At 37.3% G+C, this 26,132-nt stretch overlaps 1 protein-coding gene across 3 annotated transcripts in view; it reads right to left on the bottom strand.

Annotated features, from left to right (window-relative positions):
• The window catches only part of NELL1 (neural EGFL like 1), a 294,286-nt gene that overhangs the window by 201,872 nt on the left and 66,282 nt on the right, over positions 1–26,132 (bottom strand). For all 3 annotated transcript variants that reach the window (XM_075163307.1, XM_075163306.1, XM_075163305.1), the window contains exons 6-11: positions 25,492–25,564; positions 25,163–25,245; positions 19,594–19,728; positions 18,630–18,732; positions 15,071–15,144; positions 8,238–8,337 (exon numbers count right to left, since the gene is read on the bottom strand). In XM_075163307.1, coding sequence (XP_075019408.1) covers positions 8,238–8,337; positions 15,071–15,144; positions 18,630–18,732; positions 19,594–19,728; positions 25,163–25,245; positions 25,492–25,564 — 568 coding nt within the window. The remainder of the gene's footprint in view (positions 1–8,237; positions 8,338–15,070; positions 15,145–18,629; positions 18,733–19,593; positions 19,729–25,162; positions 25,246–25,491; positions 25,565–26,132) is intronic.

Below are 26,132 nucleotides of genomic sequence, written 5' to 3' on the forward strand. Positions count from 1 at the left end.
TTCTCTCCTGGAAGGACGGAAATCAGAAACCCAGACATACCATCAGCCACTTGTATTCCAACTTGCGCTTATACAAACACAAGAACAATTTCTGCCAATTCTGTCTCGTCATAAAGGAGCAAACTAAAAGTTCTAGTTCACTGATCCTAAACTTTCCTAACATCCCCTAAAGACAGCCAAGAAAAAGACGACCTGGACCTCTAAGATCTAAACACCAGATTCAGATCTTTGTTCGCATCCCTTGCTTTGATATTCTTTAAGGAACTTCGGAAGACTTTAGCTTATACTAAATATAGTTTTCACCTACAGTAAGCAAATTTTCATTGGGCTATCCTGAAGCTGTGGTTCATTAAGGGTTTTTTAATTTGTTTTTAAACATGCACTTCAGTCATCTACTAATTTAAAACTCAGGTTTTGTCATTTTAGTGCACTCCAACTTTATGAGTCTGATCGTCTAACATTGGGTTGTGAGGTCTTTTTTAAAAAAATGTAACACTTGTTAGCAAGGAGGACACTTTCTCAGTGTCAACGTCCAACTCTACAATCAAACTTCAGATTAATTTTATTAACAACCAAGGTATTTTCCTTGGGCTCAGTTAGCGCGTTCTTTCATTGCAATCCAACTTGTGAAAAAGAACCAACTCCATTAATGAAAACTGTGGATATCCCTTCTAGTCCTCATTCATTTCACAGTCTGTTAAAAACCACTCAAGTATTCCAGATACAGCCTTGTCAAGCCTGGGTACATTTTATACTGGTAAAAAAGGGCGCAGTTACACTGCCTTTAGCCATTTATACAATCATAGTCTTTGACTTCTCATTTTTGCCTTTATAATTATAATTGAAACTAAACACTGGAACCCATCTCCCCAAACTTATCCATTCAGCATCTAATTTATACTCCCCAAGCAGGATTACTATTCTGTTGGCATCCTCGATAATATCCAAGAGACAACAAGTTTTATAACGGTTTCTTTATCACTGTTTCCCCTAAGACTATGACATCCCAGTATATTCCTTTAGAATAATAATTCTCCTTTGAACTCATACACAGTATTAGTTTTATATGTTATTATTATTGGTAGACACTACTACTCAGAATCAATGTAACATATCAGTGTGTTAACCTAGGCACTATAAAAATACCACATTTTCATTTAGTGTGGATTGTTACTACTGTCTTAGGATATTTAAAATTTATTTCTTTGTTTACTTATTTTTCCCTCTCATCCATGTTTCTCAGCATGTTTTAGTTACAATAGTCCTTATACAACTTTTTGCACCAAAAAAATCTTTGATTCTGGGCGCTCTTTATCCCAGTGAATCAACATTTTACGCTGTGATTAGTTCATGGCAAATTTAAAACTTACAATTAGCCAAAGGGATGGCTTCTCAGGGTTAACCTTCATCACAAGTCCCGAGTTCCAGATCAGCCGCTCTTCTCTAACAGCACTTTCTCCCAAGCACAAGCCGCTGATTAGTTTTCAGTATCACATCATAGCCCTAAGAATTCTTCACTTTATTTGCCACCTCTGAAATTCATCAGTAGATCTGATGACTACTCTAACTACCCATTTTGTACCACTAGAGCTGTCACCTTTTGTTAAAAATTCTCTGGAAAAACCTGTATTGCTTTTGTTCCCTTATTATCAACTCAAATATGAACTGTCTCCATTCAGAATCAGACTCTTTCTTATGTTTTCAAGCTTGAAGGCTGTTAAAAGAGCATAGAAGAAAAAAAGTAATGCTCCAGTTCTGTGACTTATGTAATTAAAGTCTCTAAAGAACTTTTCATTGTTCTCCTCTCATTAGGAATACACTAGGATAGAACACCTACTACATCTCTCAAGGTTGCCTTGGCATTTATTATTATAAAAGACCTGTCAAACACTGTTTCCTACCTTTTAAAAATGCTGACTAAAAGTGACTTAACTTCAGTTTCCCATAGCATTTCAGAAAACTTGTTCAATATCTCTGTAAGTGGAAAATGGAAGCCATTCCTATTAAGACCATGCATGGTGCTATGACACTGTATGTTACCAAGCTTTCACAAACCAAATGTAATTTAAGGTTAACCAACAGGGGGAAAAAAAATATGTACTTGATGGTATAGAAGAGTCAGGGTTCACTGTGCCTCTTTCAGAGTAGGCATACCATTGATTGGATCAGAGGCTTTTCCAAGTACTCTTCTTTTGTAGTGAAGATGCACATTTAGCACTTCAAAAGAGTAAGAGGTGCATACCAAGGTGCAGTTCTTACATTTCTTAGACCCTGGTCGGTATTCTCCCCAGCTGGGGTTTTGGAGGCAAGAAAGGAATACAATGCTATCTACTTTATCTTAGTTCATATTCGGCCTGAGTGCTTTTCCTGCTCTTCTGGCAAATAACGGCCACCTCAAGTTTGGACTGTAATGTGCAAAAATAAGCTAGCTGTGTTCTTCTCACCTTTAACAATCCCAATTCAATGTCTAATTTAGCGAAATATTTCAATTCTTTCTTATTCAGCAAAACAGTCAGGAACATACACAGGGCCACTGACTGCAACGACCACACTTATATTCCTGACTAATCGGGGAAGGACCTAAGCACTGACTTAAACCTCGATCTATTCATGGCCAAGCTATTCATAGGAGCAATTACTTATCCCCAAGCAAGCAGAATGGAAAAGAATGCAAACACTTGATTTTTATTAATTCTTTGGTGTGAAATGGATTATAGGGTTCCTTTAAAATACCTACGCAGACGACAAAACCACCCGTTGATACTGCAGTAGGATCTCTGAATCTCAACCAGGGGTGGCAGCTAGCAGAGGGCATGCATTCCGATTGCCCAGGTGAAAATAACTGAATTACTGAGACTTCAGAATATTCAGCAAAGTCTTATCTGAGACAGTCAGCTCCTCTCTAAATATAAGAAATGGCTTAAAATAGAAACATCACATCCGAGCAAGCAGGCAATTGGAGAGGATTTGACAGAAGCACACAAAATCTTAAACAGTTCTGATAATCTAAACTAATTTCAGGCCAACACAGACAACAAGGCAAGTGAGCATGAATTAAAATTACAGATAAACACATTCAGAACAGATGTCAGAAACCATTTTCCCCACACATACACACACAGTCATAAATGTGCACAACAGCCCTTCAAAGTCATTCAAGACATTCAAGATACAATTAGATACTACCAACAGGGGAATTAAATATTGAAGAGTGTGTTTAGATTTTTGATGGGCCTGATGACCTCTGTTGCTTCTCCAAACATTTCTCTCTTCCTTTATCAAAGCTGCTGAATGGGTGCTCCAATTTTTCTTAAGAATGTATTTGCATCTTTCTACTTCTTTCTTCTGACTGTAGAATGACCATTAATAAATGTACTAAGACAATTATGAAAAAGATCAGGTTTCACGCTAGCAGACATAAAACTGTCACTTCTGCAGCATTAGGAACTGCACAACTGGCTAGGGCTTAATTAAACATTTATTCCATTAATTAAACATTTTTTTTAATTAAACATTTTTTTAATTAAACATTTATTCCATTTTGGGACACCTGAACTATTTTTCCAAGTTTCTCAACATCTTCAGGTTCCAGTCCCCAGAATCCTAAAATCTGCTTTTCCAGAGCAGCATGCTAAGCTGTTTTGTGCTATCATCCAGTTTTGTAAGTACCTAACATATATGGTAATGTGGCTTAATTATTGATTGAAGAATGCAAGAACTCATTCAAAACTACTGCGGGAATCAATATCTCTTATATCCATATCTCTTCCTACTTTTGTTATGGGCAACACGAACATGCCTCTCATTTTTCTGAGGGTTTCCTTCTAAGATCTGTAATACTTTCTGTACTACTTACAATACCCCTAGCTGTTCACTTCAAAAACTGTAAAACCCCTGTTCTCTTGCTGTTCAAGAAGCTACCTTCAGCAATCCACATTTCACTGCTTCACATTTCAGAGGCTTCTAAAAAGAATGCTGACAATGCTTCCATTAATAGCATTAGCAATGCTCAAAAGGTCCAAGGTAATTTCAACCTCATAATCTTTACTATTGTTATGATTTAACCCCACAGTTACTACATAAATGTGTAAAGTAAATCTGGGGGACAACTCATAGGAAGAGTCCTAAAATTTGCACTAGCAATTATGCCCTTTCATGATCTGAATCACTGTTTAATGAGTCGTGAGCAATGAAGCACTTTGAACAGCAGTTTTTACGCCTTCAGAGACTGTGGTCCCAGAACTCAGTGGTCTGACATAAAACAGTAACCTCATACCTTCTTTCAAGCTGCTATATCAATGCAGACCTTATTACGTACTGCTTATTTGTGTGCATTAGAATAATGGTACTGCACAGCCTAACAAGCTTATAAAGATTTTTTTTTTCAGATATAAAGCTCTTGTAAATCCTAAGTAACATTATAACCATGTTTAGAAAGAAACTAATTTCATATTTATCAACATCCATTAAATCTTAATAAAACTAAAACCTTGAAATAACTCATACCTCACAGCAATGAATGAGAAACATTCAATTTCTGGAAAAGCAAAACTCAGTTTCACGACTAGACACGGAGAGATGAGAAACATGCTAACTGAAGAGCCTTCTCGTCCTCTAATTGAAAGAATCAAAACCCCCTTGAAACAAAACAAAGCAATACAAGTAAGAGTGGCAGCCAAGCCATATTACAGGATAGCAAATAAAAATTACTTTCTCCAGAAACCAAACAACTCTCACTACTTCATTATTTCCTCACACACTCTCTTTTAAGGAGAGCATGACTGAAGTTGGTAGGGCTTTTAAGGCTCTTCTTACATACTGAAATTGTGAGCATAACAACATAAAAATTCTCTCATGAAACTTTATTTGAATCACTCATTCAAAAGAGGAAAAATCCACTCTTTCAAAATTATACACTGTCTTTGGCAAGGAGAAAAACAGCTAAAGGGAACAATAAAACACTTTTATGACACTATTTTTTGTATTAGATTTGTCCCTGGGCTATAAAAAAATGTAGCAGGCACGCTGTAAGAAAAATGACTGATCCTCAAAAAAGTAGTAAAAAATATCTTTTATTACACAATGATTCTTTGTAAAATTTTAAAATTAACTAAAATTTCTGGAAGCCTAAAAAGAGAGTTTAATAATACCACATTGTCCTGCTCAAAAATATAAAGTAGCCACATAGTTTAAGCAGACATTTATATTAAAGCACACAGATGAAGAGCAAAACTAGGTATACTATACATAACATTCAAGGATAGATCCTATATACAGATCCAATGAGGCTCATTTTTGCATTCAGGTACATCAAATCGCAAAAATAAGCTGTCATTGTATAGCAGAGTTCTTCCATACTACGCCTGCCTTGCTGCACACCTTATACAATCATTTTACTGGAATCTAGAAATTGGCTTTTAGCAATATATTAGCTTTTGCTACACTATAAACTCATGTAGCAAACCTGAGGAAGAAAAGATATTATTTGCAGTCTTTACTTTTCTAACCATTTACAAACAATAATGACCCTCTAGGAAGCCCACCAGCTGTGTACATTATAGTATTCAACTCGGACCTTTGCTGAGTCACAATTTCCATCACCATAAACACCACAGATTTATTTTTTTTCTTGCATACCCTATTTTATTTTAGGCACTTATCTATTATTGTAAATATTACAGAGATCCCTGAAGAGGGTACAGTCTCATACCACAGCATCATGAAGTTTCCATATTTCTCTGTGTTTTTTTTCCTTCTGTTGATCCCCCACATTTATCCTTTCATTAAATGGAAATTTCTTTGCTGCAGCCAGAAAAGCACAAGCTACAAACCTCCCACCCTTGCCCAATTCAGTAAAGATATTCTATAATTCTACAGCACGTGAAATTCAGTAGAAGTTTTCTGTTTCCACAACTAGATACTAAAGAAAGCACAAACTGATACAAAAACAGAACCTACCAGTCACTAGTACGCACTAAGCTTTACATAGAATTATGGTTCTCATTTAACATTACCAGTAAATGCTTACTAATCATCCTGTTGACTAACTAAAGGTCTAGCTAAGGGCTGATGCAAAGAATTAGCTGTATCACCATACATATAATGTGAAATTTGCACATGATGTGCATATGATCCATGTGGGCTTCCAATAAACGCTGTGATTACCCAGGACTGTATTTACTACAATATTTCTTTCTCACTACTTTTGTTTGGACAATAAAAGCTGAATAGGTCTCTGAAAGAGGTCGTTATTGCAAAACAGAGAAGCACTATCCTTTCCCCGTAAAGGACATGTTGGCACAGGACAGGACCAGAAACTATGGCCTCTGCCATATCAGAGGGCACCTGTTTGCATGATAAAACCCATACCAAATATATGGAATTCTTAATAAATATCCATTTTTAACACCAGCACTCTACATATGATAAAATGATATACTACCACTTTGGGTTGCATGCAACTGAAGCAAAACTGTCAAGCAGCATATATTCTACTTCAAGACATAAAAAGCAATTTAGGAGTGATAACTTCAATTTATGCCTTTGTAAAGTTGACAAAATTAATCATATCTTTAAGTATAATTTTCAAAAGAATTTTAAAAGGCAAAGATGAAATACAAAAGGGGGTGGCACTGTTTTAGCAGTCAGCTAAAGCAGAAATGAAGTGGAAGTTTAATGTATCAATTTGAAAGGACCATGTATCAGAATTCATAGGAAGTGAACGTACAATTCCTTCCTTTGCTTGTAGAGACCATCACATAAGTATATATATTCATGCTATTTTATAAATAATAAAACCAGTTTTGGGATGAATATCTAAAAAGAGTACCTACCATTAACAATAGTATAGAACTGAATAATTACAGAACTTATCTTTCATCAACTTTGAAGCTTTCAGATTTCTAATGCTTTTAAGTAATGAAGATAATTTTTTCAGTACTGCACTACATCAAACTGGGCCATCTGTTAAGAACTACCATTAAGACATCGAGCCCTCTGAGGGACAAAGAAGCTACATTTACTGCTTGCTTAAATAGTTACAGATGTTTCTAGAAACTGTTTAAAAAAATTAATGCGTATATTCTTAGACCATGATCCAGCAAGCAGTCTCAAACACGCTGGCCCCCACAACCACATGCATATGCTTGCAAGTTCAAGGCCTTAGTAAATATTTAACTATGCATATTTATTAATATTTACCTATTAAGGGAGAGATTCAGAGCCCCTTCATTGGCCTCTACAATCACACTGGAGGAATTTACATACAGGCAAGACAAGTAGTCCAGCAGGTCCCAATAACCATCTAAGCCTGGACATGTCTAGTGCTCACTTAGCAGACCTCTCGCTTGAAATTTCTGAGGTGCGTCACTAAAGGCTGACACGCAAGTCCTGCTCTGATAGACCAGGCTCCTTTTAAGCTCAGCTGAGACTCAGCACCAAGGGAGAGGTGTGGAACAGAGGTACAACACAGACACACACAGGGAATGATTATTCTAACACCTTTCACCCAACAGCTCACTAATTACAACATACTTTAAGAGGAAAGCTTGTTCGAGTTCTCTAGCCTTGGGATACCTGCATTTTCCTCATTTAAGGAGATTTCTCAACTAACATTTCAGCTATGATTTGTTCAGTCTAGTCCAGCATACAACTTGGATTCACCAGGGCTGAAAGGGAACAAGCAAGAGGAACCTATATCTCAACACCCCACTGCAAGGAGGAAAAATGAGGTTCTGGGCTCTAGGCTTATTTTTTCATTTTTATTCTGTAATTGTCCAGCTTAATTCATAAATGAGTCCTGAGAGAGCTCAGATCTAAATCAACCTCCAAACACTGGAATCGTAACATTGTTCTTGTGATTTTAAAATAGAGAGCTTAAAAGCCCATTTCCAAAACCCTGTCAGTGCAGTTGCAAGTTTAAGCAACATAAAATATCTCTTTTTCAAACATAACTTCCTCCTAATGAGAATTCTTAAGAGATACTGGGCCCTTTCTCCCTCAACTCTTCCTTTTCTCCTGTCCCTCTCTAATTCAGAGCAATTACAGCTTTGTATCTGGTAAGTCTTCTACCCAAAGGAATATCACAGACTGGTTTTACGTGAAGGCTAATTATAGACTCGGGTTTATAGAGGTACCTAATATCTCATTAAAAAGGAATTGCTCTTTCCAGTGTAACCCTGCCCCGCATTGAATCAACAACTTACATTCTTTCCAAGCATGCATAATGTCTGGCTTACCTCTACAAACACTGCAACATTGGTTCTCTGGAAGAACATGATCTTTTTCTGAGCAGTTCAATGGCGGACAAGTCTCTATTACTTTTACTAAAACTCCATTCTGAAAATAAACAACATTTTAAAAAATGACATTGATAAAAACATGTGCAATGGCAAGGATCACATAATTTTCAATCTATAATTCTGGTAATCTCTAGCAACAACACTGGTAAACTAGCAGGCAGCAAGTTAAATTCATTCTTTACACCGTAACATCAAAACTAAAGCAATCTACTTGGACATTTCTTTGCCCAGAGTTGAAAGAAAAGAAAAGGTGGGGGGCGGGGGAAGGCAACTTAAGTTGAAAATTCTGTAGTAGTTTTTCCAAATGCGTTATCTCCAAGCATAGTTGTTTTCCTTCCAAGTATTTGAAGGAATTAAAGAATTTCACTCCAGATTTTTGTTAAAGACAGTCTTTTCACTTTATGCAAGTCCGAGTTTTACTCCTCTTATTTCATGTTCTACACAACTCACTGATATGTCATTCAACTCTAACAAACACAGCAGATAGAAGACCAACATTTTCAAGTGTCATGTGTTGTTCTGCTGTGTCCAATTAAAAGTGTCTATTCTTTAGAATTACTGATCACCTAATTTCCAAAAATTGGGTCCTTCAAAGGTATGGCAAAGTAGAAATTCCCATCTTGAGGTATCCATATAGAAATTGCTGTATAGAATGTAAATCAAGGTCAAGATATTTCTATGATTTTGATTTCTGCGAGATTTAGAGTAAGACTGTACATAGGAGGTCTAGCTGCTGGCAGAAGTTTTCTAAAACAATAGAGACAGAGCCTTTCTGGGGATATTTTACACCAAATTTTACTCCATCTTCTTCCCATCCAGGAAATCAGCTTCACCATATCTCCAGACCAAACAGCTGTCCTGCTCTTCAGTTGGTTGTTTCTTAACATCTTGTCCCAAAATAGCTTCCTCTTTTCCCTTATCCCCCTCCAGCCTTCCCCATACCATAACTTACTTCTTCAGCATCCCTTCTGCAGCTATGCCATCACTGTGAACTGGCAAGTGGAGCAGAGATTAACAACCAGGATTTTTGCTCAGTAGGAGCTACAATAACTATCCCACAGGACTGTCCACACCTGAGTAATCCCATTTTCCAAAGGGCTGTGAAACTCCACTAAGAAAGCAGGCAGCCTGGTATATTACCAATACACCTTTTTAATATGAATCTAGTCCCCACTCCTCCCAAAATTTTTTTCATGATGCCTCAGATGGTGGAACGAAAACATGGAATGAGAATTTCTGCTTTCTTCAAAAAATAAATTACATTTTCTAGCTATCATGATTGCAGAGAGAAGTTTAAAAATATGATCAAACACACTTAGGGCTAAGAAAGCAGAGGAAAACTAATGCCAAAAAAGACAAAATATGTTATTAAAGCCACCATTCTCATAACCTGAGGGATCAAATACATTACTTTGAACAGAGAATATTGACAATACCTCTGTATCTACCCTGTATGAAGAAACACCCCTATATAGAGACACCCCTGCTAGCCAGAAGCTTGCTTTCATACCTACAAGACACTGTGCCACACCGTGCCAAAAGACTAGCTCAGGTGCCAGAACCAGTACAGGTAAAACTCTTTGCTGGTAGTTAGCTTCACCAGCCATGCCACACTGATTCAGCTATGTTGCTTCAGGCTCCAGAATTAGCTCCCACAGCATCAAGCTGCCCTACACAGTTATGAACGCAGAAATGCCTGCTGAGGCTACAAGGTGCAAATGATGCACAAGGTGCCTGGCAGCTAGTAGGACTTACAACTGAGAAGTGCAGCAGACCTAGGGAATGCAAAACTGGCCATTCCACAAGCGCTTCTAGTCAATGCCCTTGAGATGGCAATCTTAAGGCTGAGCAGGGCCAAGTCCTTTTTCTTGCTTCCGAATTGTCTTTACTGGCAAGTTGCATCAGTTGCTGTCACGAAAAATAAAATTAAAAGAACCCCACAGGCATCAGTTTTCCTTTTTTTTTTTCTTTAAAAAAAAGCAGTTCCCTACAGTATCACATACACCATGCATCATTGAAGCAAGTGCCCACACAAGAACAGTGAAGTTAATGGAGATATTAGGTCTCCTTCTGATCTCACTTCCATAAGTGAGAGGGAGGAATCCCCCATGGTTGCCTGTGCAACTACAGCAGCAAAGGTGATAAAAGAACCAGACACACTGAGCCGTCATTTACTATCATGTTATCAAACTACCAGCTGGAAAAGCTCTGGCTATAACTCATTGCTTATTCAAGATCAGACAAGACAATTGCAGCAAAAAGGGTACGGTATGTCAACAGGCGGACAAAAAGCTGTTGACTGACAATAAATCTGGTCAAAAAGATGGCAAGAAATCAAGAAATTGTATGAAAGTCAAATCAGTGATCAGGTTGAGTCAAAAAGCTAGAGACAAATTCAATCCAAGCTCACACTCACACCTTCTTTAGTGAATTATAAGGAGATAAAAAAAAACCACAAATTGAGAATTCCATTAATTTAATGACAGTAAGATTTTATTTCCCTAAGTTTCTCATTTTCTGCAGAATTTGTGTCTTGGGAAAGCAAATCGAACATATCTATAATTAAGTTTTAAAACAATTAAAATGTTTCCATGTTGAGTATTCTTTGGATTAAAATCAATTTGTTATAAACTAGTACAGATCCAATTATAAGAATTATCATCATTAGATTTCAGATTTTATCCACTGAGATAAGTAGGAATAGTTCACACTTCAGAATTATTGCTTCAGGCAACCTTAGAAAAACTACTAACTTTTTATACTCAATTCACATATGTAGTCATAGAATCTGGCCAGAAATAGATATCAAAAAAGACATTCTTCTGGAATAAATAGGTCAAGCTCCAATTGTGACATACAATCCACAAAGCATGAGATCTGGAGTCAAATATTTACCACAAGGTAATTAAATTTCTTGTAATTACAAAGGTAAGTACATAAAAAAAGAATTGGCTATAAGCCTGATCAGTGACGTGCAGTGAAAATCTGAACCACAAACAGCTCATCTCAGATGATCAGCTTTGGAAAATAATAGCAAGATTTCAGATAAGGTTATTTTGATTTGTTGTTGTTGTTTGGGGTTTTTTTCCCCCCTCTTGTTTTAGCTGTTATTGATCAGCCTTTCAGGAGATAGTTCTAAATAACATCCTTAGCTGTCACTCTAGGAACCACATTGTTCTTTATGAAAAACTTTTTAGTCAAGCTTCCCGAAAATCAGTGGAGCCCTGTCCATCTTTCTAGCATTTGTACGGCACACTCTGACTGCCCACTCCCAGCATTAATGAAGAGGAATTTCTTCTTGTACCCTTCGCTGTCAAATACGTCATCTGGTTATGAATAGGCATCGTGTCATTCACAGGCATTAACCCAGAAATTAGCTCATCATCAGCAAACTCCCGATCCAACAGAAGTTACAGAATTCTTTCCATTGACTTGTAATGAGCCATGTCACCATATTGGTGAAATCCACAAACCAAAATAACCACTTATGGAATGCAGAAAGGTGCAGTTTTCTAAAGCACAAACACTTGCATTTTTTAGAGGGACCTCAACAGGCTGGAGAAATGGGCTGACAGGAACCTCAAGGAGTTTAACAAAGAGAAGCGCAAAGTCCTGCACCTGGGAAGGAACAACCCCATGTGCCAGTGCATGCTGGGGCCACCCTGATGGAAAGCAGCTTTGCAGAAAAGGACCCTAAGGGTCCTAGTGGACACCAAGTTGAACACGAACCAGCAAGATGACCCTGCTGCAAAGAAGGCAAATGGTAACTTGGGCTGCATTAGACAATGTATTGCCAGCAGGTCTAGGGAGGTGATCCTTCCCCCATGCTCAGCGCTGGTGAGGCCACACCTGGAGCGCTGGGTCCAGTTCTGGCCTCCCCAGTACAAGAGACATGGACATACTGGAGAGAGACCAGCCATGGGCCACAAGGATAAGTGAGGGACTGGAGCATCTATCACAGGAGGAAAGGCTGAGAGAGCTGGGACTGTTTAGCCTAGAGAAGAGAAGGCTCAGCGTGGATCTTACCAATGGCATACAAATACCCAAAGGGAGGGTACAAAGACGATGGAGCCAGGCTCTTTTTAGTGCTGCCCAGTGACAGGACCAGAGGCAATGGAGACAAACTGAAACACAGGAGGTTCCCTCTGAACATCATGAAACGCTTTTTCACTGTGAGCGTGACCAAGCACTGGCACAGGTTACCCAGGGAGGTTGTGGAGTCTCCATCCTTGCAGACAGCTTCAAAAGCTGTCTGGACTTGGTCCTGGGCAACTGGCTCTAGGTGGCCCTGCTCAAGCAGGTGAGTTGGACAAGGTGACCTCCAGAGGTCCCTTCCAACCTAAACTATTCTGTGATTCTTAGAAACACCTGTGCACTAATTTTGTCATTGTAGATTAATCTAGAGCGTGTTTGCGGGCAGGATTCCAGCTGAGAATGGCTGTCCATCAGTAACATCTGTGCTTATGGTTAAGAGGATGTGCATCATAAACACATTTTTAGTCCGGATTAGTTTTCAGAAATAAAAAAAAACTGCTCACAACCTGATAAAGAAAATCTTTGATCTATCTGGATCCATCAGTAGTATTATTATTTTTGTTAGATGGAAAAAATATAAAAGTTAAAAGCCTCTTATGCTTGGATCAGTACCTACGCAAAGAATAAGATAACTATCTTCAAATAAAAATAGAAATGTGAAATTTTAACTTTATCCTCTTGACGGTACCCCACCTACAACTACATCCTCCTTTATAGGCACAAGAGCTACTCCCCATGATTTTAAAGTCATTTTCATCAACACTAATAAATTGACAGTTGATGTGTGCCCTCTACTGCATTCCTTCACGGATCAACAGCTTTTCAAACTTCTTGTCTGTTATTCAAGTCTGGAAAATTAAACCATATTAGATTTTTTATAGTCCTTCCCCTAGAACAAAGGCCCTCCTTTATTCATACAACACCTTGTCCAGCAGTAGGCCCGCACAGGATAGAAAATGATGAGTACAGCCACAGCTTGACTCATTGCCATTCATCCTACATCTAGTAAGCATTCCTAATTGAGGCAGTAAATAAGTAGCTGTTTTGCTTACAGCTTTTAAGAGGTCATGCTGAAGACACATTGAATGAACTTCTTGTCTGGAGACATATCATCTCATAGAAGCAGAGGTAAGCACCCACTTAAAAACTCTGCCGAGTCAGAATGACAAGCCAGTGAGGTTTAATGTCTTCTTGAAACAGAGCTTTCCACACATGGAAATACCGTTTTTTTTCCCCCAAAATGGACTCCTTTTTTTTCATGGTATTGCATTCACATATGCTGTTTCAAATACTTACCAACACTCTCCATTAAGATGTAAATAATACAGACTGCAATGTTACTGCAATTAGCATTGCCATATCAATTTCCTTTAACAATAAGTAGAATGTAAAAGCTCTTTTCATCATTATTTTAGTCACTTCAAATATGACAGATATTTGATGGTATTTGCTTTTAATCTTTATGAATGTATTATCATACTCATAACAATGAATATAACGCTCTTATTTATAGCACAGAGAAGTTCCACTGACATAATTCAGATCACTCTCTCTGGTTTCACTTTAATGTGAAAATCCTCCTGTTCTCATCTTATTTCATAGGGGCACTTTCCCTCTCAAATAAACATTCTATGTGGTATTATAAATAACAGGCACCTTAGTCTGTCTTCAAGGCAACAACCTTGCCCACGTATTTGTATATACAATGTTGAGCATCCCTATACAGCTAAACACTAACAGCAGCAAAGTAATTCTGCATAACAAGCTACTTTCACAACATCTGCAACCAGTCATTGTCCGTTTCCATTACTGAACATAAAATTGCTACTCTGAACACTCAGCTACAAGCACAACAATAACCAGATCATTGTAATCTTTTCCAAATGTTTTTCATAATTGTTCTAGCATACTGATCTGTCAATAACATTTGTAAGCCTCCTCTTTATCACCCTTCCCTCTCTACAAATTCAACAAGATGTAAAAACAAAAATACTTGAAAATTACACACGAGCAAATGTGTTTAAAATAGCTGTGCCTTTCTGAAGTGATAAATTATATTTAAAACACACGCATAGTCACAACAATTACGTCTCAGCAGAGCAATAGGTCTTTTACAATCATCTACTACTACTCTCGTCTTCTAAGGCTAGTCTAGACAACAATTGGTTTCTGCCACACTTGCACACCATGTAGCACTCTTATTTCACTAACACTCCCTGAACGCTCCTATCTAACACAGCCTCCATTTACCTGTGTTCTTAAATACTGACTGTAGCTGACTGTTATGAAGTTGCCAAGAAGACCCCAGTCCAGTCCAACACTTAGTAATTTACCTCAATTATTAGCAGGGCTACATATAATTTAAATAATACTAGGGTATATCTAGAGTAACTCAAACAATATAACCCAGGTTGCTTCAAATTTTAGCAGTTTGGCTGAAATTAGTAACTGGCTCAAGATGCTGCCGTCTTTTTCTAGAGCTCGGGAAGGCAGGAGATAAAAGAGAAAATATCCCTCCAAGTCATTTTGCCCATGTTTTTATTACCCTGCAAGGGTCATATTCCTGCCTTGTTTTCGTATTTGTGGCTTTCACTGACTTCAAGGTCACCTTTTCAAGACAACAGATGTCACATTTGCATGAAGGAAGCCTAAAGAAATGCACTAACTTATCATTGTCACTTTTGAACACCACATATACATTTAAAATGAGGAATGTTTATACAACTGAAACTTACTCGACATTCCCTGCAGCTCTTGGTTAATACTCGTTGACCTTCTGCTAGCACTTTGCCTCCATAGATACACTTTGCTGTAATTTGAGAGGAGGAGGGAGAGTAAAAGTAAATAAATTAAATCAGTATTTAAATAGTAAAAAAATGCAAAGTATAACACAGAAGTAAAACAAGTAGTCACATACACTGAAAAAATATGGATATGTTAAGAATATGATGCATTTTGCTTTCATCAGAAGTCAGTATTGTACATAACTACAAATAATGTAGCTAACAATAAATTCATTTTAAGAGCAAGTAGCATCTTTACCCAAACTAAAGAGGAGGAATAAAAGCATAAGACAATATGTACTGGATCAAATTCATTAGTATTTGATAGAAAATATTTTCATTACTGACATTCTGTAGATTAGTTCCTGTATTTGTGTTACTAGAGGTCTTCATGACTCACTTCAAGAATCGGAGACATTTATTACTGTACTGTTCATCAAGACAATAATATAAGCACAGATTTCAATTAAACCTTCAGATTTTTTGTGGGCACAAAGGTGAACTCTTCAACTTGCTGGCGCACTGCAAAAATGGATTAGATGCAGTGAATGACTCTACCGAATCAAACAATTGTAAAAATCCGTTTCAGAAAAACATTCTTAAAACACACGTGAAATAAGCAGATTTCCCAGGAAACTAAAAGCTCCTACTAAAAAATCCTTTTCTGAAGTTTTGACCCTTCTGTTAAATATAACCAGCTCCACAACCGAACCAACAGACTAGAACACGTGAGCACTCCTCATTCATTTCAAGGCAGAGACAACTAGCTTAGCTTAGGACTATTGCCACCGTGAAGAAGGTAACCTCCAGCAAGGCCACAGTAGCATACAGCGCAGTCAATTATTACCATAACTATGGAACTAGCTGTCTAAATTTCAATTCCAGAGGACGATAGTAAATCCATTAATTAAAGAGAACCATTGGACTATTATGATCTTACACAAATCAAGTATCCATCATAAAGGCACTCTACATTCCTAACAAGATCAATGCTAAACACTGATAAAATAACTTTGTTGTGGTGTTTCAGCGCTCTCTGCACTTGACCGGTAATAGTCTGACCTATGACACTGAAAGAAGAGCTAAAAGGTACGAATCCTATGTTGCAATTTGAACAAAGCCTTAAAGGTTTCCTGAATCAAGGCGCACGCACAGTGAAAGCGTTCAAAGTGCTTGGTTCTTAAAAAACAAGAAGTCACAGACTACCTAGTAACTGTTTTACCTTCAAGTTCTCTCCTGAACACCAAGGTAAGGGAACCAAGCATTTACAGGTGTGTACCCCTTACGGGTGACACCAATAGGAGTATTCCACAGCAGCAACTGTCATAGCCAGTTTGATTCCCAAATTTTAAACAAAAAGGACTGCTAGATCAATCTTCATAAACTTTCAGACATAAATTTGCTTCTAAGGACTTTTTGTTTAAACTTACACTCTTGAAAATGCTCATTTCTTTTTTTTAAAAAAAAAAAACCAAACAACAACAACAAAAAACACAACAAAAAACCACAAGCACACAAGATTTTCAGAACAACTCGGTTTCCATCATCAACAATGCATTTAAAAAACAGGCTTCTTCCTTTTGGTACCCTAGTTTGCTTCATTCATCTAAAGCTGCCCTAGTTTTTATGCCTGAGGAGTTGTAATCTCACTTATGAGGAAAACTTCAGGAAGCTTCGTTTAAATTAGGAATTCCAGTAACTATTTTTGGGAGAAGATTAATTAGAGAAATTTCCTTCTTCTTTCTGTCTATTCTCCTGACATGACTGCTTTTAACAAAAGAATGAACACACCAGAAAGCAAGTTAATGCACAACTCGGAAAAATGATGAGATTTCAGATAAAATTATGTCTTTTGTCAAATATTAGTTGGAAGGCTAACACAAGATGGCAGGGATCAAAACAGAACCGCCTCATTTTTAAAACCCTTAACATATCAGACATTAGAGCTACTTTGTTCGTTAACCCTCAGCTAAGACAGGAAACTGTTCAATAATCCAGCCATTCAATAATCCCTAGAGACAGCAAATTACAACTGATAATTCTATCATAGTTAAATAGGAAAAGCACAGAGAAATTAACACCTGCAGTGCAGCTCTTCGGAAAGCCTCAGCAATTACTACTATCTACCTAAAAGTGATTGACTGTGGCCCTAGCGCATCATTCTGTCAAGGAGCTGGCATTTACAATCAATTTTAATCAACTTCCATACATCTCTTCCCATTGACTGACATGCTGAGTTCTTGTCAGAATAACGAGTCAAGTTTGTGCCAATCACTGACAAAAGGCAAGTTTGATTGTTCATCTTTCCATTACAAATAAGAGGAACACAGTTTATTCATGGGGATTTACATTGAATCTACAATTTTGTGCCTTGCAATTCCTTTGCGTCAGATTTTGACCGTTGTGCATACATGCATGTCAGCAAAAGCGTGTGAAGAGAAGTATCCGGCTTCATGAAAGAACTTCCTAGACTCTCAATGTTACAAATAAAAATATTTTGAGACAAAAAATACAGGCCAGCATAGCCACTTTACCACCCAAGTACTCTGTTCATAAATATCTTTTAGTAAGCAGAATACTCATGCCAACATATAGCTGAGATAAATGAGATGACATGAGTAAACAAGAGCAAGCGCAAGATCACAGCTAAAGGACGTTTGTCCAAGGGACTAATGAATTCAGTGACTGAAGAAAGGTGAGAATGCTAAAAAAAGTGTTATTATTTTCCTAATAAATCTAAAAATAATTCAACACCCCTGTCTTATGAATTATTGAAAAACTCATGCATGAAGTTTACTCGTCTCCAAGAATAGAGGGGGAAAATAAAAAAAGATAATATTTGCTTCTTAAGGTAAGACTGGCATCAGCATTCAGCTAAAATATCTATATATAAATTGTCTTTGTCCCTTGTACTACCATTAAGGCAACAAATATTGAATATTCTTTCCAGGAATGTTACTTACAGCTTTCATTTTCAGAAGAAGGAACTGAAAGCTGACAATAACACTCATCACAAAATGTACTTTTTTTTTCCCCCTTTCTTCTCATAAATTTATTTTGAAATTAATTACAGCAAACTATCACTCCACACAGTGATATTAACTCAAGCTCTGAAATTCTGCCATGTTTATTTTAACGAACAACCCAAAATAAAAGATAGGCAAAAAGATAACAGCTCAGTTTATTACTCATCGTTACAGAAAGTTCAGACTATAGGCTTGATGCTCCTCAACATCAACAGGAGATACAAGCTGAAGCCAAGCAAGGCTTACCAGCCCCAAACAAATAGATGAATAATTTTACACTGACAACAGGTAAAAAGAGATTCGTAGAAATTTGTTCATTTCTCAGCAATTATTTATTTTCTTCTTAAATCAAGTTTGCCACTGTGGCTCATGTTATCTGAATTACCAGGACCTATGAAAGTCATTATAAAATGCGCCTGCTTTCAGGACAAGGTTAACTCTGCTTACATAGAGGGTGAAACTAAAGGTCCGTGTGATGTACTTACCCTTGCATATTTTGCAGCACTGGCTTTCCACATGCACTGGGAGAGCATCAGGAGGACAATCAAGAGGGGGACAGGACATCCTTCGGCACTCCACAACTCCACTCTAAGCAAAGGTTTTTAAGACAAAATTCAACTACGACCATTGTAATTAGCGAGTATTTTATACAAATCACAGAAGACAAAACTATTTAAGTAAATGAAAATAGCATTGTGGATTACAGACCCATCCTTCAGTAAGAAGTTTAATCCTATCCAGCTATAAACTTGAATCAAAAAGCATCTGAAGGTGAAACACCCCATTTTGATATCTATTACTGGTTTTACCCCACTTTACTTTTTTACCCCTGAACAAAGCGCATTAAGTGGAAAACCCACGCCCATCTTTACAAGAACATAAGCATCACATTCTGTAGGCTGTGCCAATCATTCTGAGATTTTTAACAATCAAGTTTTTATTTTCTTGAGCAAACACAGACTTTCTTCAGATATTTATCAAGTAATTTCAATGACACAAGATTTACATACTAATTCTCTTCTGTTCCTCGATTTTGCAGTGATAAACACTGAAAACAGAATCTGCATGTTGTTACCATGCAAGATGCAACTAAGCATCTATGAATACTATTAAGATAATGCTTCCTTTTTGAAAAAACCACTGCAGTGAAAACAATTCCAAACCAAACACAAACAATGCCACGCTTTCACACCAAAACCATAAAGTCCTCTCAGATATAAGTAGAACAAATAAGACAGTGTTGTCAAGGGAGAGCAGATTTTATTTATGAAGCTTGCACATAAGCAATGTCAAATTTTTATTTATTTTACCATCTCCCTCCCTATTGTTCATACTGCCACTAGATGCATACAAAAACCATCATAGTTCTCAGAGTTAACACTATGTATTCAAGGACCATTTTCACATTTTAATTAGGTCCTACTCCTTAAACTCTTTAAAAATTCTTACTTTGCAAGTGCAATTCCTGCAGTGATCATCTTCAACCCAAGAGTCTTTGTCTCTATAGATCAATCCATTTACTTGACAAGTCTTCTCACAATGACAGTCTTCCAATTGACTCAGTCTTGTTTCTGCATAATTTAACTATAAATGAAAGTAACTTGATGAGTTTTCTGCAATTCAAACACATGATTTAAAAAAGCAAATATGAGAAAGCAGTATACTTATTTTTAGCTGGACCAAGTTTGACTACAACCTCTGAAACACTGAACCAGGATGTCAGCAAGTATAAACTAACGCTACTCCTCGGACTTTGACGGAGCTATCCATGCCAACTGACAACAGTTTATGACTCATGCAACTGTCTCTTGTACTGTAACAAACCCCACTAAGATCCCCTGAGGAATGTCCGCGCACTACCAAAAGTACACAAACTACAATTGTTTTTAAAAAAAATTTATTAATTGCTCATCAATCTGATTACAAGTCAAAAGTCAAAATGAAGACCTGCAGACTGACTTTCCTAATCATCCCCATTGTTAAGCATCAGCATCAGCCAGACTAATACTTTCTGACTTTTAGAAAGGTCTTAACCTTATAATAGCAAGTGAGATTTAAAGGGGAAAGAAAGCATTTTAATTCAGTGTAGTACAAAATATTCCCAGTCTGTGATTAATGGAGAAGCCATGCTCCTGGAGGAAACCCTGGGCTGGTGGCTAGCTCTTAACACTCCTTGCTGTTCCCATTACCTCCTCAATTCCAGCTACTAAAATGCCTACCAAGAAGCTAAAACTGATGCATCTTTTCCAAGTATTACATCTGCATGCTAGCAATTGCTATGTTCACTGATGAGATACTATGCAATAATAAGTGGGGACAATGCTCATTCATGTAGCAGCAGCAAAGGAAAAGGTTTTTTGAACCTTTCTCTCCTAAGCCATATCACAGACCCCCCCTTCACACAAAGTACCATCTTACCGTCCTCCAGAGAGGAACAACCCCCGTTTATGCACACCTTGTACCTAGTGCCATCATCTCTAATCCCTAAGAGCACTCAAAATTACTTTCCCATTTACTAATATTATAGATAAATAAATAAATACATAATATTTAGCAGTAAATATGTGCATTCTCCAGGCCTCAGACTGCCACTGCTCTAAAAATTATCCTGGTGCCAGTTGGATGAGAGTTGCTCAAGGTCTTGATTTTTTTACATTCACATTTGTCTTACGCATATAAGCCATCACACTGAAGCCACTGCAAATAGCACGGCTACCTAAACCTGGCACGAAAGAAGATGAATGCATACTCTATTCTGTTATAAATATGATGCTATTAAACTACGTTATAGGTTGCTACATTTTAATAGTAGCAAATTTTATAAAAAAAGGAATGCACAGTGCCATAGTATTTTTTACATAATATAGGCATATACCTGATTTTCATATATTTCCATCCTCTAAAATTCCATCCACTTTAAATGAAAGTATTCTAATATATCCTTTTTCACTCCTGCTAGTAGAAGAGCAAAATATTTAGGGGGAAGGAAAAAAAAAAAAGAAATATTAGGCAAATTTCTGTGATTTTTTTTTCTCTGCAGTCCTTGTCAGAGAAAGCCCTGAATAAAAGTTTTTTATTTCTTAAGTTGTTATTGTGGGATAATAGGGGATTGATACTCATCTCCCCCAGACTCAGCACTCCGATCTGGTGACTTCAAAACTCTTTTCACATTTTAGAGGCAAAACTATCCTCTTACTGAGCTGCTTGTTTTCAGGAGAAACCCTTTCCAGGTCATTATAGTTAGTCATTATATTTAGAGTATATAAAATATATTCATTTTTGTTAAAAAGGTGTTTGATTTGTCTTACACTTCTACTTTATTTACATATCTTGTATTTTTTTTTTTTTAAATGACCACTCCATAAGTGCGCTACACAAATTTGGAAAGAAAGGATTTTAGAAATGCCCAGATTTGATAGTGATACTTGATATTGTCCTTTGTGCTAGAAATTATTCCCTAGAAAAAGAAGAAAACTTTAAGAGAATAAATATTTTCAATTTATTACCTTCTTCTGTCATTTGTATTATCTTGCTAAGTTTTATTTACTTAAATATCATTTACCTCCTGTTCTAAGAAATATCTTTAAACATAGCAGATCAATCAAGTAGATCACCAGAAGGCAGGCATGCAACAACAAACCCTCCAATACACAGAAGTGAATGAATGTATCGCAGCCCACAGAATCTGTTCAGAAACAACATTTAACTGTGACTTGCTAGAGTAACCAGAAACATTCCATTTATTTCTAAACTTCAAGTCTTAACTGAAGAATTTCTCTTGAGCTCAATAAAACAATGAATTCCTTAAAATTAGCCGAAATATCCTTCCAAATGCTGCCAAATGTATTTGTTGAACATTTAAAACATCAGTAGAAAATTCTCAAGCTTCAAACATTTTTTAGGTTATGAATAGAAATAAACTAATGAGGGGGAAGAAGCCCACATCATACCAAATATATATTTTCCATATACTAGCCAAATCTTAAGTTCTTAACATTCAGGAATATTTGGCTAGCTATTATTCACAAAACTTATTTAACACTTTCCTTGCGTCTCCTCTGCCCATAAAAATAACTGAAAGACAACAGACTTCCGTTAAAAATGTAAAAATTGTTTCTGGCAAAATTAATAACAAAAATATAAAAAAAACCCCAAAACTATCAAAATTTACATGGAAAATTTTGTTAATCATGAAAGTATTCATGGCCATATAAATCCATCATGCAAACAAACCAGATTAACTAGTCCAATTCAAGCACTTGATTTTTCTTGGGTTTTAATCAAACTCAAGCTTTAACCTTTCTGACCTCAACCAAGCAAAGATTCAGTGGAAAGTTTTGTGCTGGAAGTCGTCATGTAACAAAGCACATCCTAGTGTGAGCCCATAATTTACCAAAAAGAAATTATATTCCACTCAAAAAAATGCAGGAGGTGCCCAGACTGATTTCAGTAGATTGTTAAAGTTGCATGAATTATTTTAGCCATTACATTTAAAGAGGAACTAACAGCGTTCCAGCAGGGCAGTTGGGAATGCTGAAACATAACACAATCCTTTTCTCCTGCTGCAAATCAACATTTTAGCCAGATTTCTAACACTCTGACCTACGGTGTCTCTCTATTTAAGGACACAAGATTAAATCAATTAAACATATATACTGGAAAGATTCAGAATTAATTCAAATGATGACAAAAATAAAATGGGCTTTAAAAGCTAGCATTTATTCATCTTTAAAAGCTATGTCCTTACAAGACATAGGTAGGAAGAGGACATAATGGTGGCTAGCTTGTTGCATGATCAAATGCTCCTGTACACAGCACTCCATGACAATCTGCTATAGACAATGCTCTGCTGGGCCCCTTATATAGCCCGCATGTCCTGTCCTGAGCCAGCACTAACCTCATGGAACCCTGAGGTAAAACCCAAGCAAGAGGATACTCCCCTCCTCCGTACGTACTGCATAATTTGCACTGCTACCAAAATTATTGGAGCCTGAAGCCACTAGTCTGATGTTTTCTTTCCAGACAAGCCCTGGTCTGAGTCTTTACAGTTTTACATTATATCAACTGCACATACACATTCATTGCAAACAATGCTTACTGCTCTATTCAATACTGTAATACAGCTGTAACCAAACAGAGATTGAGGGAGAAACTGAAATCTTAGACATAGTGGAGTCTAAAAGCAACAACTGGACATCAAACCACGGGGCCCGCTTTTCCAAAACGTTGTGTTCGTGTTCCACATCTCTTGGTGCAGGACCAGGTGCTGGGGTTCATGGCTCATGTACATCAGCAAGCCGTTCTCTGACCACCTGCCCTGCTAAACAGGATCTCTGCAGGCAACTGCACAGCCCTTCTAAGCCTTGCTCTTTGCCTTATAAGTATATCAGATGGGGATGATGTATGGCATCTACATAGTACCATTTGGGGCTGTTGTGGCTAGAACTGAAAAGGCAGATACAAACCTTAATGCTTCCCTCAAGTCCCTCCATTTTTAACTTGCATTTGTCTTCCAAATTAACTACCTTTCCTGCTGCATGCATTTTTCCTGGACAACAATATTTCTGTAACAACTGCAATGAAACAGTCAGTGCACTGCTATAACAGAACAGGAACTCGCAATGAAGGATTATCCCAGCACCACTTTATGGAAGCACAGAGTCTTTGCAGTACAAATACTGTGTTATTTGCTTCCCCTCATAAAGTACTAGGAAGCAAAAATACAATTAACAGCAGAGAAAGCAAGTTACTCAGTACAGTGCATAATTGGAACTTGCTCATACCACCAGCAGGGCTCAAAATAATTGCCTCTCTTTCACAGTACAAGCAGCAAACTGAACTAAAAGCTTCACATTTCACATTCGGAGTCAGCCTGTCCAAAGCATGTCAGCTGAGTAAGTGGATTGTCAGTACAATGCGCACACTCTCTAAAAACAAGGTCTCCCCTTTCCTATTAGGAAGGAAAAGAACACTTAAAGGCAGCGCAGTAAAAAGTATAATGCTTTTATGTTAGTAGCACTACTATGCAAATACTATTTTTGAAATTCCTGTTCAGTAACTACCTTGAGATTAAAGGCATCTACAGGTTGGTTGTAGTTGCACTTAAATCTATAAGTAATTAACGCGTAAGTGCTGTTTCAGATGAGACAATTAATTGCCCTTCACCACAGACCAGATGGTTCATCAATATTAACCTCAAAAAGTGTTCACAGATTGGTCTTTAACACACATCAGGGGTTCAGTCACCTCTAAAACACAGCTTCCTACCCCAAAACTTCACCACAGCCTTAGCTGAAGGGCCTTGGCTAACACAGAGGTTGTGGGAGCAGAGCCTAAAGAAAATCTCCAATATCCCGAACAAAAAAAACACTATAGCTTCCCATTCATCCTATTCCCAATCCAAACCAGGAGGGGAAAAAAAGAAACAAACAAACAAAACAAAAAAAAAAAACACCAAACCCAAGCACACACCACACCACACCACCTGGAGCTGGGTTAACTTTTACACTGGTAAAAACCATTGATCAAAGGTGATGTCAAGATCAGCACAGCTGGCAGCTTCACAAGCATTTCCATTTTGGGGCCTCATTTCCATTCCCAGGAAGGAGACTATGCCAGTCCCGAAGACTTCACAGGACTTCCCACAGGCAAACACACACCCTCTGACAGCATCACTTGGTGAGGAAATTGTTGAGGGATTTCACTCCTTTGTTTCTGCATTTATCCCTCAGCGTGAAAAAGGAAATCAGGCTAAGGCTTCTTACAAAAAAATCAGACCCTGGGCATTTTGTCACTATCTTACAAATAATAAGGCAGACAACAGAAACCATATAAGGCGTAAGTGACATCTGTGAAGCTACATCCATAACTCCACTGCAGACAGGGCTACTAGCAGAAGGAGGAAAAAAAAATGGCTGTACCATGAAAATGTAGAATAATTGCAACAGGAATAAATACTTTCATGTTGCTCTTAACACAGAAGGAAATGGGCACTCGACAAAGAAGCTTAGGTACCTACTTTTGCAGTCATTTTTGCCAGGAGTTCTTGCAAATCCATGATTCCTTGCACCAGACTTAAGAAATCACTGCAGGTCGGGCATGCTCAATAAAGGAAGAGTAAAAAGAAAAGGAAAGGAAGAGAAGGAAAGACACAATAACCCATAAATAAATCAAGTCTGATATACTGCCGGTTATCTGAATATAAAGTACAATCTGTTTACACAGAATTTTCGCCTTCTGGAAATCAGCACATGCAAAAATGACAAGCCTGAAAATATTATTTTTAAAACAAAGAAATAATATGTATGAAAAATCTAAAATAGAGAGAATAAAGAAATTGCTACTTACTGCGATTCAGATTAGGACACTGTGTTATATATCCATTAGGTATAAAGATGACTTTCACGTCTTGAATAACACCCTTTGTAAAAGAAGAGAAAACTGGTAATACAGATTACAAGCATTTACTTAGATCTGTAAAAGCTGTTTCACAAGTCATTTAAGTGGGTGCAAAAAAATTGACCAGCTCAGTCTTCTCATGAGGAGAATATTTTGTCCAACTGAAGATGGACAAAATATAACAACTACTCCTCTCTATTTTCCTGAGTGTTTGGATATTAATTTTCATAAAACACAGAAATAATACTGCTTTGCCTTTTGCAATTGCCAAATATAAGCTGCTTAAATGTCTTAGAATGGGATAAGACTGGTGAAAAAGCAGTGAAATAATATCCATTATTCAAGCCTATGACACACTTTGCCAAAAGACAAAAAGAAAACACAGCAGTACTCTTTAGTGATTTAGCCAAATAAGACTGTAAAATCAAACATTATGAAAAGAAAAGTAGATAGTGCAAGAGGTAAGTAAGAGTCTACACTTCAGCTGTTTGGTTTAGTTTAGCCTAGTAGCTTTGTACCTCAACAGGCAGTTCATGTAATCGTGCCATCAGTTAGAATTAAATCCTCTCTCTAACCCAGACAGATGGAAA

This window comes from Calonectris borealis, chromosome 14, assembly GCF_964195595.1.
Source record: "Calonectris borealis chromosome 14, bCalBor7.hap1.2, whole genome shotgun sequence".
In the NCBI taxonomy this organism is placed as follows: domain Eukaryota; kingdom Metazoa; phylum Chordata; class Aves; order Procellariiformes; family Procellariidae; genus Calonectris; species Calonectris borealis.